Source organism: Fundulus heteroclitus, chromosome 9, assembly GCF_011125445.2.
Source record: "Fundulus heteroclitus isolate FHET01 chromosome 9, MU-UCD_Fhet_4.1, whole genome shotgun sequence".
NCBI classification, from domain to species: domain Eukaryota; kingdom Metazoa; phylum Chordata; class Actinopteri; order Cyprinodontiformes; family Fundulidae; genus Fundulus; species Fundulus heteroclitus.
The window spans coordinates 12,863,487-12,885,551 of record NC_046369.1 but is presented as its reverse complement, the minus strand read 5'-3'; the positions used below and the strand labels follow the sequence as shown (position 1 = coordinate 12,885,551).

General features: G+C 40.0%; 1 protein-coding gene across 2 annotated transcripts in view; it reads right to left on the bottom strand.

Annotated features, from left to right (window-relative positions):
- gmds (GDP-mannose 4,6-dehydratase) overlaps window positions 1–22,065 on the bottom strand; it is a 271,469-nt gene that overhangs the window by 77,114 nt on the left and 172,290 nt on the right. Inside the window, exons 8-9 of one of the 2 annotated variants that reach the window (XM_036141034.1) lie at window positions 6,199–6,318; window positions 5,844–5,876 (exon numbers count right to left, since the gene is read on the bottom strand). The exons of the other annotated variant lie outside the window; for it this stretch is intronic. Coding sequence (XP_035996927.1) covers window positions 5,859–5,876; window positions 6,199–6,318 — 138 coding nt within the window. The 3' untranslated portion in view covers window positions 5,844–5,858. Of the gene's footprint in view, window positions 1–5,843; window positions 5,877–6,198; window positions 6,319–22,065 lie in introns of those variants that run through there. 2 annotated transcript variants of the gene reach the window in all.

Genomic DNA, 22,065 nt, shown 5'->3' with positions numbered 1-22,065 from the left:
AGGAGACAATGAGAGTCTACCCGCTGAACTGAACCGTCCTAACCTTGTCGTCTCTACAAGCTTTAACCTCCGAGCTGCTCAGGTGGCGGAAACGTTGCATAATTGTTCTTGATTTTTCTGATAGCTGCAATAATTTTTAAATAATTTCACATTTTACAGAAAAGCACAATTTTCATGTGGAAAAATTAGACCACCTCTCAATAAATATTCAGACCTTCATACAGATTTGTTACTGTTCTAGTTCACTGTCATGTTGCAGGGTCAAAACACAATGTCTCACATTATCCTAAAACATTAGCTGACAGACTAATTTACTTTGGACATTATTGTGTTGAGTTGGCCAAACCGTGACACTTCTACCTCCGTGCTTCACAGTTCATATGAGTTAGTTGCCTGTGATTCGGAACTGCAGAGTTTTAGTCCAAACTTCTCCTTTGTTATGGTGTCCAGAAATAAAAGTTTTACGCTTATCTGTCAGAAAAAAAAAAAAATTCTAAGTCCTGATCTTTGTCCTCAAGGGCAAACTTTTAGTCTGGCCTTTATGTTTTTCTACAGAGTAAAGGTTTCCTCATTTCACTCGTCTATGTGTTTGAACAAGCATGCTTTCCGATCGGTAGCAGGAGGCAGCTGTGGGTCCAGGAAAACTTTTAGGGTTTTCTGTTCTAAACCTCGCTTGCTTGATCAGCTAGACCTGGGTATGTTTGCCGTTGGTATGTATGCACAGTAGTTTTTATACAGTGAAATAGACGATTTCAAAATCTTCAGAGATCTATTTAAATCCATTACCAGACTCTTAAACTGCTACAATCTCCTTTCTGGAGGCTTCAGTCAGGTCATTTGATCTCAATACCAGATAAGACTTTCAGTACATAGTTCAACATGTGTCAGCAGTCTACTGAGCAGAATACACAAATTTCCCTCGTTAAAATCTAAATTTATTTATTTTATTTTATTTTACCCTTAGGGTTAATGGATCTTCCAAATATCCACTGCCATTAGCTTAGGGTAGTCTGATATTTACACATAGATCGTTTTAAACCCATCTGGTCTCAGAAACAGCGAACCGGGATCAACTGTACAGGTGATACTGCCTATATACTGACATATCACAAAAACTACACGTTTTTCTGGCCAACAGGTCAGTGTTTACTCAATCAATTTCAAGGTGTAGTTTTCAGTGTGGATTCAGGGTTAAGACCCTGAATGAATAGGCTGACATGCACAAAGAATACAGGCGCAGGTGTGTAACCAGTGCTGCCATACCCTCAGCAGTCAGTCAGCAGGGCCTCCTTTTTAATCCCCTGCCGTCCACTCAAACTGAATCTCAACCTTAATCTCAGAGGACCAAACCTCAGGAGACGGGGGCTTCTGGCTTTTAACCAAGAGTTTGATGGCTAATCTGAGCCACAACACTCTAGCGTAACCTAATACCATCAGCAGGAAGAATCTGCAGCACCTCGGGCACCCCCTAAATGCAAGGCACACCTCACATCTAATGAGAGATAGATGCCTGAAAAATACTTCCTGTTGCACAAGCTGACTTGTTCATGCACAATTTCTTCTCTACAGTGCCCACAAACCAGCTCCTCATTGATCAGGTCTACCCCCTCAAGAAAGTGGCACATTCTGATACACGCCCTCACCATTAAAGGGATGTTTTTTGGTTGGCCTTAGTGAATATGTGGAGCCTTTCTGCATTCACAGACAGGATACAGCCGACATTACTCTTAAGAGGCGGGCTGGCCCGTTTCCAGCAGTTTAAAAGCGTACAATGAGCCGCCTGGAGCTGTCAGCTGCACCCTTTACGGCTGATAAGTGCATGGTCTCGGACACAATGACCGGCAATGGGCCACATGTAAAAACAAACCAAAACAAAAACGCAAGACTCGCATTGGTAAGGTCAATATATAGAAATATTCACAGTGCTATGTGATAAACACAGCTAGATGTATTTCACAACTTCTTAAAGCAATGTCATTCTCCAGCACCAACAGCCGCGCGTCAACACGTCTGTGTACCAGGACTGCGCAGTCATGACCCGACAAAAACACTGCGAGCTGGTTCCACAGTTTTGTGGCCAGAAATTGAAGAACTGTAAATATTAACTGTCAATTAGGTAACAAGTTACCAAAGCTTGGCTGCAGTTAAGAGGTCAAAGGTCAAATAGTTTGACATGGGGGTCATAATGGCATAAACAGAATCAACTTCTAGCTTCCGAAGCGGCAGATATTTGTTAAAAATGTCTATTATCACATTATTTATAGGGTGAGAGAAAAGGCGTTGCCTGCTATCTTAACCAGTGTTACTTTTAAGAATCTGCAGACCCATGTCACTGTGGCATGTGTTATGTCTCATGAGTAAACAGCAAAAACGTCTGAGAACAACAAAGTTGTTGATAACACAGCAATTCACTAAAGGTCACATTAAAACAGAATAGTCAGTTAACTCAAACATGTTTCAGTTGGGTTAATTTATGTCACCTATTCACACCAAAATGTTACCTCAAGGTACTCCACACGACAAGCAGGTCACCTCCAGAAATATATTCTTACCGTAAATCCAGTGCAATCCAACTGTGTGGATCATCTGTCTCCAAATGGAAGAAACTGTGGTCTGTATCTAGAGCCAAAATAGATCCTAGTTGGGAAGTGGTGGCCTAGTGCTTAAAGCATTGTGCTTGTGTCCCAGAGGTTCCGGGTTTCAACTCCCGAATACTGCCACACTTAACCCCAGATTGCTCCCCAGGCGCTGCACAGTGGCAGCCCACTGCTCCCCAAGGGAATGAGTTAAATGCAGAGAACAATCTCATTAGAATGTACGTTCCAATGACAATAAAGGTATTATTATTATTATTATTATTAATTATTATTATTATATTATTATTATTATTATTATTATATTATTATTATTATTATATCATCAGTATCAGACGGGTCATATTTATTTTCAGTGTAAATATATTGCTTGATTGTAGAATAATTAATTTGAATGTTTGCAGCTAAACTGATGACATGTCGGTAACATGGCGAGAGACGCAGGCTTCTGGTAACATTGCAGAATCAGCCAGCAGGAAAGGCAAAAATAACTTAAATTCAAAGAAGAACAATCATTAGTTGTCTTTTAAAAGAATAGGATTTCAGAGGAGAATGACAGCAAAAAAGGTTTTATTCAGGTTCAACTGACCGGTTATCTGCTTTTGTGGAGAATTTAAAACCCCATTTGTGTTGCAGTTTTTAAAACAGGAAAAAATTAAAGTTGAACTTCGGATTTTTTTCAAGCTCCCAAAATGAGACATACTATACTGACGGAATTTTTCCAGGAAATCGTGGATTTAAAACACCATATAACTATTTTTCACCCATGGGCACCGGAGGAGGTGCGACAGGCAGCAATTCCAAGCAGGATTTAACATCTTCCTGTATTATCCTTTTTCAAGGAACCCAATTTGACATCTATCAGTATGTAAGATAAATAATCTCACAAAGTAGTAAAGAGAGCATGACAAAAGCAATGGTGAAAGCAAATGACTTTCCAAAAAACTTACATTACATTAAGCTTGTATTTATAACATGGCTCATAATCTATCTTCAATGCAAAACCCTTTTTTTATTTAATGTTTGAAAAAGATAAATCATTATACTTTCTACTGGGTTAGAAAAGTAACATTTTATAGTAAACCAACACCCAACTACAGCATTATTTGTGCATCTCATTTATAGTAATAAGCATAGTGGCAGTAGTTTTATGATAAGCGCTGCAGACTATATCAGAGACAAAATACAAACAGAAGATCCTGCATTATTAAAATATTTCCTGTTATTTTTGAATGGAGCACTGGTTGAGGCAGGTTGGGATAGGTTTCTGCTTTTTTCAACTAGTTATTTTTCATCTATTAATTATTGCAGAGTGCGAAAAATTTACCGTACTTTCTGGACTATAAAGCGCACCGGATTATAAATTGCACAGTAATTTACTTGTCCATGTGTGTCTTTGTCCACATATAAGACGCACCGGATTATAAGGCATTTTACATATTCTTCCCAAGTGTGTAATATCACGCCGCGCCTCCAGTAGGGTGACCAGATGCTCCCGATTTGACCCCGTTTTGGATGACATGTCCCCGGCAAAAGATGTCCCCAAATGCCACCGATTTCAGTGTATCATGATGGAGTAAAAAAGTTTGGTGCAACAAGAGTCCTGCCACTGTCCCGACGTAGTAGAGCTTTGCCAAACGCACTTTTCTCACCCCCCGTCGGCGTTGCAGTTCAGACAAAACAAACCAACCAGGTAGAGATTCTGTGTACAACAAAATCAGAGACGTCCACAGTTTTCAACTTAAGGAGGAAATAAACTGGCAACGTAATGTAAGCAGAGCGGCTTACAGGCGTGTTTTTAAAAGCGTAAATTTACACCAGTCGGTGCAAAGTTTGCAGCTGTAACTTTTGTCATGGAGAAAGATAAATTACCAGTAAAAAATCTGTAAGGTATTTAATTACCAGTAATATATCCTATGTTTTTGATCGCCTAAAAGTCTGTGTCTTGAACATATCTGATTAGAAATTGCATATTTCCCGTTTATATTATTCCCTGCCAAACAGGAGCGCATACGAGTCTTAAATTAGAACTAATTCAATCTAATTTAGCTGTCGCGTAGCGTTTTGCTTCTGGTTTATAATTATTGACTGACTAAAATGAAAAGCTAACCTAAGCGTAGGATGTGCATATGCCTGCTTTGCAATGCGTCCGGTGTGTTTCCTCCTCAACACCGCTCTCCCCTCCTGAGAGGGAGAGCTATCTGTCTCTGTCGGGAGGACATAGTAGTTTAACTACACTGCCCTGTTTCTAACATAAGGCCAAAATAAACTAACTTCGATATTGAATTAACTTGTTTTTTTGCTGCTACGGCGAATTCCTGGATCGGGCTGCCTTACATGAATGCACTTCTAGTTTAGACATTACAGTCAGGCAGCAGTGCAGACTGCTCAGGGGTCCTGTTATGGGCTGATCAGGTAGTGACACAGGGTGCCGTAATGCTCCAAATATCCATTGAGCGTAGCAGCTTCATTGCTTACCAAAGTCGTACTTACACCATTTTAACAAATTTTTGAGCACATTGTACCACATAAAATCAGTCAGTAAGCACAACGGTAATCATATATAGGCACATCATACAATTTTGAGAAAAATTTAAGGATTTTGAGTGCGTCTTTGTAGTCCCAAAAAATATAGTACTAAACATCTGCCCTTAATTTAGCTTTTTGATTTGCTTATCCTGTTTTTGGTTGCTCTTCTATTTCAGCATTTTCGGTCACTCCATGGACATGTGTCTGTTTTCAGGGGCTTGGAGGGTGGGGAGTGGGAAAGGAAGTGCTAAAGCTGTCGATCAATGGTTACATGTAATAATTCTTTATTTGCAATGCACTAACTTGAACCTTTTTTTTTTTAAGATGAAACCAGTGTTTTTTTTTTATTTCTTGGTGTTAACATAGATATTTTGTTATGAAGGAACTTAAAATGAGCTCATGTTGGGACACAAGCCTGCCTGCATCCCAAAACGTAATCCTCTTTGTATGGAAGAATGGATTAAGATTCCTCCACAGTTACGTGCAAGACTGATAAATATTTCCCAGGAGTGTTCAGTTGACGCTATCAATGCACAAAGTACACAATTTGTTTCCCCAATAAGTCTACTTTGGTTTTATGGAAAAACATGTTTGTGTGAATTCTTGCATGTCAAAATACGTTACTAGCCACACAATAATAGAAGAAACCTGACTTACCACTTCAGTGGGGCGGAAGAATTTTGGGTCCACCCTCACATGTACCACCCCGGTGTCTTTGCAACGGCCGATCTCATTTCATCCTTCCCCTCCCACCTGGAATATGAAAAGAATCTAGATAGAGAAGCTTATTTTTTTCCACATTTTTATTTTATATTTTTTGTCCTCTGATATTTTTGCAAGGTTTCGTTCTTTGAGGATTTTTAAGTCAAACTGGCACCAATTTTATTACATTTTTTCGGTGGTCTAGAAAAAATAGAAGCACTGAATGAAACTTTCATTTCAAATTCAAAGTATTGAAGAAAAGATAAAGTCTCTTGGGTTGTGATTTGCCTCATTGTGCTGTAGTAAAAGTGACCTTATTGGTGTGTGTGTGTGTGTGTGTGTGTGTGTGTGGTGTGTGTGTATAAACACTCACACAATGGTCTTTCCCACATGTTTGAAGGCCCTCTCCACAAACTCCCTCACACTGTGCACCTCCCCCTGTAGCGATGACAAAATCCTCTGGCTCATCCGACTGCAGCATCAGCCACATAGCCTGAAAGAGACAGAGACAGAGACAGGGAGGTCAAACCACAGAGAGCTCATAAAGACAGTTTGGTGCTCCACTCTGGACACTGCCCAGCTCCAATCTGACAGACAGGAAGTGAACCTGCGACCTCTGAGCGGGGCATTTGCTTGTACCTCTTTCCTGACGTCACCGAGGGGACTCGTGGGACACAAACTGTGGGAAAGGAGGACAGAGAACTCCCACAAGCCCACTGAGCCGCTGCCACACACAAAAATGCACACTCGGTTAGAAAAGCTCGAGCATTAAAAGGAAAGCTGCACGACTGCGATTTTCCTCAACGGCCTTAAACGACATGGTCAGACGCAAAAAGTGTTACTATTCCCAAGTCTCCACAAATACCCTGTTCTATGTGGGGGCAGTGGATCAGAACTTCAGCCCTCTGGGACATCTGACATGACAGACAGATGCTGATGTCTCTAAAAATCAAGGATGGTCACAAAAAACGTTGGAGATGAGCCTAATTGTATTTTGCCTGTTGTACAACAGCATTGAAACTAATCTTATATTGTACAAATAGCATTTTATTCAGTTTTATATAGCATCTTAATTTGCTTTCAGTTGTAGGGATCAATAGAGCAGAACCTTAAACTGATTGGGTTTTTCTGAGGTTCTAACATCATTTAAATGTAACATCAAATGGAAAAAAAACAACTCAATAACCACCGATTCCACATTTTCCCTATTAAATATAAAAAAAAGAACTGAAAATGGTCAAATATGAATGTAACAGCTAGGTGCCGCTAATAAAATCCATCCGATCATCATCAGTGTGATCACCTCTATTAAAGTAGGAGTCTCGGCTCATTGGTGGTCTGCAGCATCTACGTGTGAAAACACAATGCCAAGATGGAAATAAGTCAGCAATGACCTTAAATAGAGTAACTGTTGCTACCCATCCATTCTGGGAATGGTTAGGTCATTTCCAAAAAAAAAAAAGACTCAAGACCGTGATTCTGCAGAGACAAATATTGTTTACCAGTGGAAAAGATTTTAGACAGCTGCCAGAGTCCCAGGAGTGGGCATTCCACCTTGAGATCATTGAGTGGAAAATGAACTCCTCTGTATGTCCAAGTAATCTAGAGTCAAATGTGAGGTTGTCTGTCCGAGAACTGAGGTTTGGTCCAAACGAAGATAAGATAAACTTTACTGATCGCACAATAGAGAAATTCCCCTGTTACAACAGCTCTTGGTAACACACAAGTGGAATGAAAATAGAGAATGTAGAACAAAATTATGAAAAGAAAAAAAGATATATAAATCTGAACAAATAAAAAAACAAACCATATACATACACGCACACACACACAGCTCCTCCCCCAAAGTGGAGCCTGTCGTGCCGTTCCAGTGTTTACCGGACTTTATTTACTGAGCCAGCGACACTCCAGAAATTGGCAGTTTTCCTGTAAAGCAGGTTGTTTCTCCGCCATTTGTCCACACAGCTGCAACCCATCAGCAATCTTGCGCTTGAATGACGGCAGCGCTGTGTGGGGGAGGGGTTGTGAGCAGCGAGTACACGAGAGTGATTGACAAGGCTAACAACCAATCAGAGCCAGACGTTCCTCCAGGCTCTGATTGGTTGTTTCTGACCGGGAGCGGTATATTTCTGCAAATGGCCGTAGGGCCATTGGGAGGAGTTAGAGGTGCTTGATTTTTTTTTTTTTTTTTTTTTTTTTACAAATTACCTGTTTCATATATTACTGTACGGACAAAGTGACAGTTTTAACAAATAAGTAAAAAATACATTTATACAAATGTATATAAACCTACTGCAGCTTTAAGCAGGTAGTAAAGATACTTTTCATTAAGGCCACACCTCTATATCAGAAATAAATATTTTTTCGCTCATTGGTCTGCTATAATAGATATTCTAATTTAAAAAGACGTGTTTTCATAAACTGCGAGCGGAAAATCATCAGTGTGCGTGCAGTTAATCTGGACATGTTTCTCAAAGCAGGTCTGTTATGGCACTAAATAACTATATCAAGAACTATATGCACTAATTGTGTTATTGGATAAGCACAAGGAATGCAAGCGCACACAAACACACACGAGCAGAGATGGAATGAACTTCCTCAGGGAGGCGAGGCTTTCCTATCTTAAGGATCGTTCAGGGTCATCCGAACGCTCAGCACTGATGACTCCCCTGAGCCTGACCTCTGACCTCTCACTCCTTGGCTCCTGATGAACAAAACAGATTCTCTCACACTGTCACACAGGCCAAATATGTCACCTAAATGTTCGAGTGACGGCGCGACAGACCAATCAAAGCAGGCCGGCATACTCTGCTTTTCTATCCAGCAGAACGTCCTGTCAGCGCGGTGCTTCTATGTTTAGCTGTGTCTCGTTCATGAATGGAGCCATCGACTGAGTCGATATTTCTATTAACTATGTGTACGTTCAGTTTCTGTGTGAGGTGGGGAAGACCTTGGGACCTTTCCTGCATTTCTTCCCCCTCCCTCTTTGTCCGTTTCCTGTCTGATTACTACAACAGTATAACATAATATAAATAATATTGTCTGGATAACCCAAGTAACATAGTTATGCTGCCACTGACTATGTGGTCTTTGCTGTTTCTCATCTATAAGAAGATTTTTTCTGAATCTTTGTGTCCTCTCAGTTTCCTGCTGGTCACAGCAGGTGGCCGCTCACACCGCGGCTGCCTCTGGCTGTGATAAAGGTTTCTTCCTGTTAAAACTGAGAAGTCTCCTCTACACTGTTTCCCAGTGCTTTCTTAGGATAAGGAATTGCTGGAAAGTTAATCACTCGATGTAGTCTTTTTTTTTTTTACCAGCTGGCATTAGCTGATCAGCTAAATTTGACTGTTGTTTATAATTTGTATTTAAACTGACTGTATTTAACTGGAACTGATTCTATGTGATAGGACTGGAATTGACTGGGTTGAAATGAACAGCATCTGGAAATAATTAGATTCTATGCAACTGGATATGAATTAAACCAGTTTCTCTTCTAAACTTCTATGAGACGATATTTATTGTGAATTGGCGTCACGTAAATAAACTGAATTTGAATTGTGTATCTCCAGTGATAAACTACAGATTTATACTGTGAAAGTAGCCCAAGATGTTCATCAAAAAGCTGAATTATAGATGTTAAATCTAGTCTGAAAATGTCCATCTGCCGTTTTGAAAGGTTTCAGCTTCTCCGTGTTCTGTGTGAACAGAAATAATTATCACTGGAAATTGTAAAACATCAAACACTGACATCTACACAGTAATACTGTTTTGATCATCTGACTGGTTGATTATTTGAACTTGTAATGAAGCAAGCTCTTTCCTTCTCCCTTTCCTGCAAAGCACACTGATGGATGTGTAGCCCGCAGTAAACTGGATGGCGGTGATGATGGGAGCTGGGAACGCGGCTCCGCTTCTCCTGCAGCCAGAGAAAATGTTTACGGCAGGAGCTGAGTGATATGGCCTCCGCTGATTTCTAACCAGGAAATGTAATAAATAATATGTGTATTTATAATTTATAATATGTAGCGGGAAATAAAGTGAAGTGAAATACGTGCAGACTGTTTTATTCCTCTCAGAGCGTTGTAATTCTTTGTAATCCCACTTTTTAATTTTTTTTAGGCTCCCGACTCCACCCCAACCTCTGTTTTTTTTTCTGTCCCTCCACATTCTCAGGGGCTCGCAAGATTGCACTGCTTCATTAGCTATCTGATAAACAGCTCAGAGGTTCAGCCACACTGAACCCATACTTCCCTGTTCACATGGCCACAGGATGACCCCCATCACACACCCCACACTTAACCGCAGCTAAGAGATGGACCCCGACCCCTGCGACTGTTACTGACCCCTTTACCTGAATTATACTCCAGACACACACACATAGGGAAAAACTCAGAGGTTCAAATGCTGGCAGAAAAACTTGGAAGACTATTTTACAACTTGGACTTTGGTTCAGTTCTGGTCACCATGTGTGTCATCTTGACTTCCAAAGCAAACAAATAAAAATGAACAGTTTGAAATTTACTAAACCCGTTCAACAAACCACTGTGCCAAGTTGGACATTATTATATTAGCGTACCAAATGTATTCAATCTTGTAAAAGTGAAACATTGCATTATACAAACCTAAAGAGAGGTTTTAGGACGGAAGGATCTGTAGGGATTATGCAAAGAGGAATGGTCATCGGTATGAATCCAACCTTGTAAAAGGCTGCAGACCAAGTCAAACTTCTAATGGAAAATTAGGATTTTGCAAGGCATTACAATCATACATTGATTATATGTAATCTGGGCTGTATCCAACATCCCCGATCTACACTGTCTAAACGATGTCATCATTGTTATCGCCAAACCACTTAACCTGAGCTGCCCTTCCGATAGAAACCTACAACTTAGTGACCCCATAGACTTACTAAAATATTACTGGAATACATATATTATTATCATTTAGACAGAAGATGGAATACACATTAAGACAAGATGAATGTAATGTCAATGTGCTAGTTTAAAAATAAGCTTACTTATCTTAAACAGGAATGGGCTTCCATGGAAAACAACGCCTGGTGGGCATACATCATGTGTACTAGTTCACATTTTAATGAGACTTATTAAATTAAAATATCGTTGAATAAATTGAGGGAATATGGTTAAAAGCTAAGGGCAAAAGTTATAGAACACCGGCAGCTAAAACATGTCGTAATTCCTGCAGGGTAGTTATATTTTTTAACCTTTTTTTGGATTGATCATGACCTGGATGCCTGAGAATTTTCACCAACATCCTGCGGGATAGGTAACAATCTCCTGTACTTATCCTCTCTGAGGTCAGACTTTACTGATCCATGGAGCACAGCTCAGTGAAAGTGTCTGCCAATGGTGCATGGTGATAAAACAAGCACACCTTAAGGAATAGGCATAGCCAAAAGCCTTTTTGCTAATAAAAAATGCAGTTTCAAAATTATGTGGGGAAAAAAGTCAAAGTATGTAGAAATAACCTTTAAGATGGCCTAAGAAAAGTCAAAAGATGCAAATATCAAAATCTCTAAACTGAATAAAAAAAAAAGAGTATATAAATAAATAACAGCAATGCTTCGCATCCAGAGGCTTAGAGAATTCAAATATTGAATAAATAAAAGTGATGCGGAGTGTTGTAGCTGAAATTGACTTTTTTCCCCTCGGGTTGTGTTTTATTTTAAATCCTTGCCAGATCCCCTGTCAGAGAGAGCAGACGCTGCACAACTAAAGGTTGCGGGAAAATCCCGGATACTAACCAAAGGCACCCAGCTAACTGGAAACACTCTTGAACAGGTCACAAAGAGCAACCTCAGCACTATAATTCCACAGGCAGAAAAAGCAGACAGACATGCAGTGACAGAGGAGAAACAGAAAGGTTCTATTTTATGAAATGTAATTACAGAATAACAGATCTTTGGGCATGAGTGTCGAACCTGGGAGTCCTCAGCCCTAGAATCAAATCCAACCACAGCTTAGGGAAAATTACTTATCAGACCTCCCTCCTCTGTGGCCACCTGACCCCTAAGTCCCCCTCCCTCAGTCCCAGCCTCCCCGAGTCTCGCACCTCCTCAGTCTTCTCCCGCGCTGCTTGACTCCAGCTGACATGTGGAATTGCTCACAGTAAACACTTAATAGAGTTGCTATTATGGCTGCAGAAAGCCATCAGGCCCAATCACAGCCTGCTAATGCCATTAACCCCAGGGTTTCACACACAGGTATCCACATGTGGCCAAACGCACGAAGCTTCTACTCGAACCACACGTGCAGTGTCAAGGAAAAAACGCGCGCACACACACACACACAAAGAAAACAGTGCCTTGCAAAAATATTCATACCCTTTGAACCCTTGATATTTTGCAACACAGACAGATTATTGTTAAAGAAAACCCCTAAGATGTCAGTCTATTATTTTTGCCACAAGTAAGATATTTTTGCCACAAGTAAGGCATATGACCCGAGAAAAGTTGAAGGTGATCTAGTACGCCATGTATGACAGAAAAATAATAATATTACACTACAGTGAACAACGAGAACTGCTACATGGGGGTGGCAGCATCATGGTATGGGGATACCTCTTCTCAGCTCATAAATTGAAGCTTGTGAAGGTTGGAGGGAACATGCTAGAAGTTGCTAAAGACTACAGATTGGTGATGGAGGTTGACCCTCCAGCATGGTATCATTCCTAAACATCAACCAGAAAGGCAATGCAATAGTTCAGCATTTTCATGCTGGAAAGGTTATGGCCTAAATCCAACTGAGCATCTGATGTAAGAACCGCAACACAATGTGACTGAGATTGATTTCATTTGCAAAGAAGAACCGGCTTCAAGATAAACCTGAAAAGTGCAATGCTGTTAGAGAAGTACCTTAAAAGACTTGCAGCCGCCATTGGACTAAAAGTTGCTCTACAAAATACTGACTCAGCAAGGTTACCGATTAATATAGGTTATATTGTTTACACAATGGTCGTTTTACTCAAAACGACCATTGTGAAAACCCTACACACTACTTTGTGTGGTTTTATTTTGTAAAACCACAATAAAATCAGTTAACGTTTATGTTTCTGAAAATGTTCAAATGTTGAACAGGTGCGAGAACATCGGCCTGTCGAGATAAAACCCAGCCCTCGACTGTGGAACGTTGTTTTAAAGAGGTTTGCTTCTCAGACTTTTCCAGATCATTTGTAGCTTTAGACTTTCTCAGCTCAGTTCCATAGCATGACTGCACAGCTGCCAAACAACAGCGTTAAAGCCAGAAAAATAAGTTGAAAAATGATCTTATTTTGCTACGGACCAGATCTGTGTCTGCTACCAATCAAGGAGCAGACAGAGCTCCAGGCTGCCGGCCCCACCTCTTAGCACTGATAATGAGATTAATGACCTGCACTTACGGGCCGTGATACGAGACATTCGCGCGGATATCCACCGACGTGCACGGTACCAGAAGAAAAACAAATACGACGTCACATTTAAGGCGAAACAAGGTCATTGTTGTGTACGCCACGAGGCGGTCTTATCAACCGCTCTTTTCAGGCAGGCATTCATCATATGCCACAACTTTCCAGATACACCGGCAATCATCTGCAGCCATCTTGCGCTGGGATTAGGCAAACAGTATTGAAATTGCAACTCTAAAATGGCCTAAAGCTTGGTACCAGACTGATGCCAGATAACCTCTTCCTACACAGGATGTTTATGTTGTATATGACTAAGGCGTAGGCTTACTTTTTAATTTAACATTAATTTGTATCGCACAAATTAAGAGGGCGCCAAAGACCAGGCAAAACGGTCACTGATCACTTTGAATACAGCTAATGCACAAAGAGCTAAGCACAGATTGCAGAAACACCTTCAGCAGCAAAAACCTGAAATACAAATTTTCTGTGCGCCTTTATCAGAGAGCCAAGATTCAGCTGTCAGACAGACGGCCTCCCATTTGCCTTTAGAATACTCTAATGGCCCTTTTCAGATAAGACGTGATTTGCACTGCGATGGCTGTCTGGCGTCACTTGCTTTGTTGTCAGCAGAAAAACTGGATCTGTTCCATGCTAAGAAGCAAGTGCTAGCACTAAAACTGCTAGTCAGGAGGACTAGCGGTTCTCCACTTGGCTTGTATTCGCCAAGGGGTGCGCTGCGCTTTGCTTAACGCAGCGGTAAACTTCCCATGGTGCAGCGCAAGCTATGGAAAACCATGGGTTTCACAGCGCAGCGGTGCGCGCTTCACTTCCTGTCTGAAAGGCCCTTAAGACTGCAAGGTGCCATGTTCCTGTGGCAGCAAAACAAGCTCATCATGCCTCCACCACCATGGCTTACAGTTGGTTTGAGGTATGCTGATAGCTGGGTTTGACTTTCTTCACATTCTGCATTGTGCACAAACATCACTACTTTGCTCTCATCACTCCAAAGGACTTTGTTCCACATGTCTTGTGTTTCAATCAGATGCAACTTTGCAAACTTGAGCCGTGCTGTCATATTTTAGTTTTAAAAAGAAGTATTTCAACTAGCTTCCTTTCCAAATAAGAAAATGTTGTCATGGGATGTTATGTTACTGAGCTAATCTGCCTGCACGGTCTGAAATTTAGCTCTTGGGAATTTTGCATCATCTAGTCTGACGTGGGTGAATTTGCTTGAGACGATGATCAGTTCATCTCTCAGTTAAACGGCATCAATGAGCGGCACCCTACTGTTAGGATTTAACTCATAGCTGCAGATCTTTAAAGGCTTAAGGGTGCAGGAAAAGGAACTCAGTGCTTTAGTGGAAATTATTCCAAAATGTAGGCTAATTTGTATTCAGATGCAACATATTGCTGCAGTTGCCGCTAAGGCAGCATATTCCTGAACACAAAGACATTTTGCTTAACTTATGATAGCTAAAAGCCTACTGAAACTCCAAAGAGGTGGAGAAATACACAATATGACCATATATGCAGACATTATAACTATAACAAAGCGAATTGCAAAAGTTGAAGAAATCTGAATTAGGTGATTGGTTTCTGTGAAAAGTTCTCTTTGCAAGAAGAGTTTTGGGGATATAGTATTTCTTGTTTGGCACTCTGACCTGGACTTGCTGACTTAATAGAAGATATACACATTTTACCACTGGAAATCAGTTTAATCAGCCGGGAGAGGATGTATATGATTCAGGCTATAACCTGGTGTGTGTGTGTATGTGTCAAACAGCATTCCATAGCAGCAGAAGATAATCTTAATGGTTGTTTTAAGAGAAGAAAGAACACGTCAGACAGCTGCCTGTGACATTGTGAGCTCAAAGGATTCTTTTGCTTTTCGTGGCTTTGTTTCTTTTGACACTTGCACTTTCCTTCTGGAGTTCTGGTTAGGTGTTAGCTGAGAAAACTGAGGTCTCCTCGTCTTTCTAAACAGTGTTATATGACACCACTGAACAATGACACACACGCAACAAAATAGCAAATATTATGACGGCAAAGTAGTGTTCAGTATTCAGGTTAGGCAGTTTAATAGGAGAAAGTTTTACAAATGCTAATTTGTTTGCCAGCAAATGTTCACAGTTCACAGAATCAATTTTGTTGAAATATAGTGAAGAATTCTTGAATTATTTTTAGCAACTTATCAATTTTATTTAGTTTTTGTATATTTTGGAAGCAGTATTAATAATTTAAGAGGGACAGAATATTCAATTTAAATTACAACAGGAACTATGAAAACAGGCTTTATATAATACAAAACAAGGTCTCACTTGAATCAATTTAGCACCCTCTGATTTTAATGTAGGAGCTACATAAAATTTTGAAAAATAACGGCATGCTTAAGCTCTTACTTACTTAACAGCATACACAAGTTAATTATAGCTGTCAATATGAATTGGCGTTTAGCAGCTATGGGATGTGATACCAGTGCTTTTAGACTTACAGCTCTTTGAAAAAGAGCTGTAAGTTTGCAGATTTCTTCCGTGTGTACCTCCACCTCCGTCATATTAAATATGTCAGATCAACTAATACATTTTGATATCTACAAAGAGATAACCTAAAGAAACAAAATGCATGGCAAAATCTCAACCCAAACAACCTTGCCATAACGAAAAAAGGATAATTTGTTCCTTATGTTTAACTGAACGTACGAAAAATGTGTTGCCATATTTTCGATGATCAACTACAGAACTCTTTCTGTTGCACACTTGACTTTCAGATACCCATTAATTGCTGCAGATAAACCTTTACGCCTAACAAGTTTCCTTTTGATCTACCAGTTTACCTATTTTTGAGTGCTCCTCGCAAAATACACTGTCACGTTCAAACAAAAGACTGAGGCAACACAGGTATATCCGCAAAGGCATTTTGTTGTTTAGCCGTTACTTCCACACAAGTCTGGAACTTTGGGAGATCACAGGCAAACATTTTAGAAACTGGGACCCAGAGTTTCAAAACGGCAATTTCGCATTACCATGTTTACGTGGGAGTCGTGTTTTTTGTTGAACAATGATAGCTCCATCTCTCTGTAATCCATATGTGCCTCACTCTCTAAAATACCAAAACAATTGGTGCCGTTTGGCATTGCATTCATGCTAAGCCAAATATTGCCGTTGTTTTGTCTGTTACAGCTGAATCTACAGCTCCTCTTCTATAACTATGAGCTCCAATTTGCTACAGAGAACCACATGAACTCACTGTTGCCAACTGAGCAACTTTGTTAATTTTTCTAGCAACTTTTCAGACTCTGCAAGCAACTGTTTTCAGGTGAAAGCACCATTCAATCTGCAGTTACTGTCTTGAGGCAGCAGTGAGTCTAAGCGCCGTCTCACAGACAGCTGCTGCTGCCTCGTCCTGAAAACCCCGCCTGCAGTCAAAGCAACGAGAGCAGAGAGGAGACACACTCTACTCCGTTTCTACAAATGTATGTAGGTACAGAAATGTATCACGCGTTGCCCAGCTACCGGTGATCCCACCCTGGATTACAAAGCAGGATATAAATATACTGTAAATATAGATTTTAATGTAGTCTGTTGTTTTTTTTGTCTCTGAAACGTTTGCACTAAATGAGTCCCTGAATTTGATTCACACACAGCTTCAATCCCTTATTCACCTCGTTCGCTGTGTGTGCCTCTGATTACTGTGTTTTGGTGAATTTGTATAGTGTGTGTATACAGTGTGGATTCAGCCAATGTATAAAACTTCATAATTTACTTTATAAAGTTCCTTTGTAGTCCTAAGCATATTTATGGTGTTTTTAATATATTTTTTTGGTCTAGCCAAAAGCTTCTTAGGTGACAACGTCATCTAGTGACTTCTACTAACTTTTAGGACAGCAAATAGCAACTTTCCATGCTCAAGAGTTGGCAATAGTGCACAAACTACATGTTTTATTGGATTTACCACGTAGAACAACGAGGTATTTTTTTGTGTTTCTGTGGCAATGTCACAGCGCCACCAATCGGGCCGGCATGCCTACTACAATGTTTTAGTGGTGACGTGTTCTCTCATGTGGACTCTCATCTTTTCTTAATCGTTTATGAAAATGTACAGTGTTGGTCTTCGGATGGAGTAGGCCTGAAGATATATGAAAAAAGCAGCCAAGGTCCAAAGAAAATCTGTGAAATACCTTTCGAAATTCTTGAAAACTGTTGATCAAAACCATATAAAACATTTAAACAATGTTCGACTCCTTGTAGCAAAAGAAATTTGGCTTGTGTAATTTTTTTTTTTTACAACGCTGTATTTCTTTTCACTTCATCCTTCTCTTGAGGCCTCTTTTTTTTTTGCAACCTCCAGATTTCTCTTGGTATCTGCTTCCCACAAACCTCAAGAAGTGAGTAAAAGCAAGAGGTGGATCTAACAGAAATATGAACCGCTGCACTGCAGGCCAAACACAGAGGAACCAAATCAAACAAGCTTAAAGCAGGGCAGGCCAAATGGGGCACATTTGTAGCAGACTAGGCTAAATAAGCCCATACTAGATTACTTTCCAACCAGTTTCTGCGTAAAATCAAGTAATAACCTCAATCTTTGAATTTGGGACTACATTTACACACACACGCACACAGTAACATGTTAATCATCGAACTTTCCCAGGCTCCACCTCAGGGAAAGCACATCATCTAAATTGCTGTTTCGGAGCTGTGATTTTTAGCAGAACAACTTTTTTTTTTTAGTTTTGAACCCAGACAGCTATTTTTAGAGATGGTTGAAAACACTAACCTCCCCCTTGTCCCCCGACACGCATTCCCCTCCTCCACTCCGTTCTCCCTTGTTGCATTTTTACCAAAAAAGTCAGAGACTGCAGCGTTTTTCCTTGTCGGACAACCAGACTGTCTGGCAGTTTAGGTTGAAGACAGAAGAGCTATATTTACAGTCTGACCTCACCCTGAACACACACTCTTTGCACACATGCTGCTTTTACATGGTCAGGAATGACGCAGGAGCGACTGGACCCTGGCTTTCTCCGTTTCATTTTGACCATGTTTCTGCTGGCCGAGCTTCACACAGGCGATTAACTTCACAATATTCTAAACTGTATACAACTGTATAGTCTATACTATATCTTACTTTATGGTATGCTGCTTCTAGAGGCTGTTTTTTTTTAACCTTCATTTTAGATTTAGCTCAATTCATACAAATGCCACATGACAAGTCAAAGGACTTGGGACCTTGTTTAGTGCATGGCATCATTAATTATTTGAAGTACGAGCAGATTTAAAAAAAAAAAAAAAAAAAAAACTGAAAATGTGTTGCAACTGGTTCTATTAACACGGTAATCATCCAAAACATGCAGACAAATCAATTTGGAAACTGAAGTGTGGTAGACAACGTGTGTCAGAGAATAAGAGAGTTTGTTCTGATTATTGTTTTAAAAACAAAGTGGCAAAAACTAGGACGATAGTTTATTTATACAATGCATGTGGTTGAATCTTACACAGAAAACAGCACGTTTTCTTAGGATATGACAAGCTTTCGCTGATTCACTAAGAGTTGCGTGCTTTCACTATATCTGTCAGCTATAATGGACAGAAACTTTCCAGACAGCTATAACTTTCCATAGTTTTCTGACAGTGAGAAGCTCTCTGTGAAACATTGGTGGTGCAAAGGGAAAGACCAAAGTCCCTGTCTGAATGTCAGAGCTGGCAAGACTTGAAAGCTACAGGGGAGTTTGTGTAATGCTGTGTTTCAGAGTAATGTTCACCCTTTGGCTGTTGCTGTCTTACTGGAGGACTATATCTGATACTACTAGGCACTGAGGTGAGGCCAATTTTAAGTTTTTAGTGATAATGTGATTTCGAATGAGAATTTTCCAATATTTTTTGTCCATGCTAGGCATCTTATCAGCTACGTTTCCATATTTTATATGCAGTACTAAGGAGCCCATTTCTCCTCATTATTAAAACTTTTTGGCAAAATGTGAAATAAAATTCCTGGGGGACAAATAAAATTAAATCTAACAGCAATAATAGAAGCTATTGGTGCAGTAAATCCAAAGCGGTGACATCTCAGGTCCCAAATAACAGAACCTTCCAACTTAGGTAATCACTAAACCCCAAAATCCGCTGGCTCTCATGGAGACACCTTCTAATCCAACAGCATCATTCTCCAGCCAAGTCAGGCAGGAAAAATAAAGACAATTTTTTTTTTTTACAATATATTCCTGAGGCATTTATTCTTAGAATAATACAACTTTACGCACCATCAACATTTAATTTAAAGGAGATAAAAATATACTACATAAAATAAAAATAAAAATGAAAGTCAAGATAATTTAAATAATACATAAAAACACACTTCAGGTTTACATAAGTGACATAGTCTAATGGCATGAGCTCGAAAGCTATTGCTATGAGCCTCGGGCATAAAGGCGAGTGCTTTAAAGGCCTTCTCTCAAGACTAAGTCTCTTTTTCCAAAATTTGTGCATTTTTGACCTAAGAATACAATTGTAACTCTAGTGTAACAGGTAGAGCACTGGTTTTGAGGGAAATTTAACAAAGAAAAAAGCAAACTGGACTCAAAATGTATGCTTCAGATCATTTTGTTGTTGCTAACGCTCAACCATGTCACCTGTTCAGGTAGACCTCAAGTGTAGCTCACAGCCATTGTAGTGCTGCAGCTGCCACTCACAAACAAAGAGATGCAAATGTAGAACCATAGCGAAAGATGAACTGTTTTTTTGCTACTTTAATCCTCCATGTAAACTCGGTGGGTTTGTTTTAGTGGTTGGCGAAACAAAACAAACTATTCGGTGTTTGCAATAGCAGAAAATCCCTGCTGAGAGCACACAGCTGAAAAGACCATACTCCAAGTTAAATACAGTTGCAGACTTTGACTCCTTAGTAGGTTTGTTTCTTGCAAATAATAATAAAAAAAAAAACTTTTGTAACATTTGCAGATTTTGGTAGCCATGCAAACGCTGAACAGAAAATGAGGCAATAATAATATAATAAGAGCGAGAGAGCGAGAGAGTATAGAAATGATGACATAAAAAAACTATTTTATATCTATCATGAAACTAAAATTACTTCACTCTCATAAAACTGATAGCATCTCCATCAATCAAGCCTGTGCTCACTCCTGTTATATTACCAGAGGGTTTTTTTTTTTTATATCTAAACACAGCCACATGCAAGGGGAAGTCCACCCACTCGCAAACACACACACTTGAACTTGACTGTGACCTCTGGCTGTATGAGCAGTTCAGCGATCCCTCCGTGTTTTTACCAGAGAAATGGGTCTCATAAAGACTGTCATTCACTATTTAAGCATAAAACACACATTGCAAACTAAATTGCCCATGCATGCTGTCACAGTGAGACAGAAACACACACACACGCGCGCGCACTCACACACACATAGGCTGGGCCCGGGCCATGTAATGAGGACAAAGCTGCTGATTCTTGGAGCTTGGCGATAGCGTCATTTTTACACCGTGAGAACACCAGAAACACATTTCTCAAAGGAGCCCTCTCAGTTTGCTGTGGGTGTTTTACCATTTTTGGGGGGGAAAAGGGGGACAGCGCACACACTCACACACACAAACACAGAAATCAGTTGAGTAATGTTAAATATAGCAGAGGCAGGCTAATCTCAGCTGGATTCTGAAATGGAGAGACGGGGCAAAAAACAAAGACATTTATATCTGTTGCTTCACATTATTTTATTTATTTTTTGGCCTTTTTAAAAAAAAAAAAGTGACCCTGGTATAGCTGCAGTCTGTACGTGTGGAATTAGATGCATTCATAGACACACTTCCTCATCACTCAGAGAGAGGATATCAGTAGCAGAGAAATGAGTGATGCCGGGCCAGAAAAGCTCTTTATTTATTTAGCCGACTTTTAAAGGGCAGGAAGAAAAACAAACATCAGCTGGAGGAGGAGGAAGATGTGAACACCGCCTCCGAACTTAACAGACCAACTGACTGTTTAGATTTACTTATACATCCTTCACCAAACACCACTAAGTGTTAGCAAAATGTCAAAGAATTTCCTCCTCCCCCCCACAAAAAAAAGAAAAGAAGGCAGATCTGTGAAGAGCTGGATCCTGTGACGTGCTTGGAAAAAAACAATTAGAGGGGAGTCCACCCCTCATAAATATGTAATCTCAATTAATAGCTACGATTAATTCCTTTAACATTTATTATTGGTCACTTTGTTAAATTTATTTAGAGAGATAACAGAAACATCCAACAACTTGAGCTTTTCATTTGTGAAGAAATGCATACAGTTCCTTTCTGAAGAGAACCCGTTTGCACAGTTGGTCATGCTACGTTACAGCCTTTTACTAGGATTTTAGGTGACAGACTAACACAATATTGTATAATTATGAAGTCATAAGTATGTAATACGTTGTTTATACTTTTTCTAAACATAAAATCTAAATATTCTGTGTGGAGTACGTTTTCTTTTTCTCCAATAATCAGCCTTTCTCAAACCCCCCTTCTGTTGCAATAATCAACTTTAAGTCTATTGAGATATACGTCTACCAGCCCACCATAGATAAAGAATGACGTTTTTGCCCATTCATCTTTGCAAAATACCTCACACACTGGACTTTGAATGCGATATGCTTCAAATCAAACCATTGCATTATAGCTCTGGCTGTATGTTTTGGGTCGTCCTGCTACAAGGTGAAGCTCCACCTTAGTCACAAGTCCTCTGCAGTTAGGGTTTTCTGCCAGGATTGCCCTGTTGGCTATTTAGTGCAATCCATCCAACCATCCTCCCATCAACTCTGCCTGCCATTGCTGAAGAAAGGCATTACCACGGCACAATGCTGCCA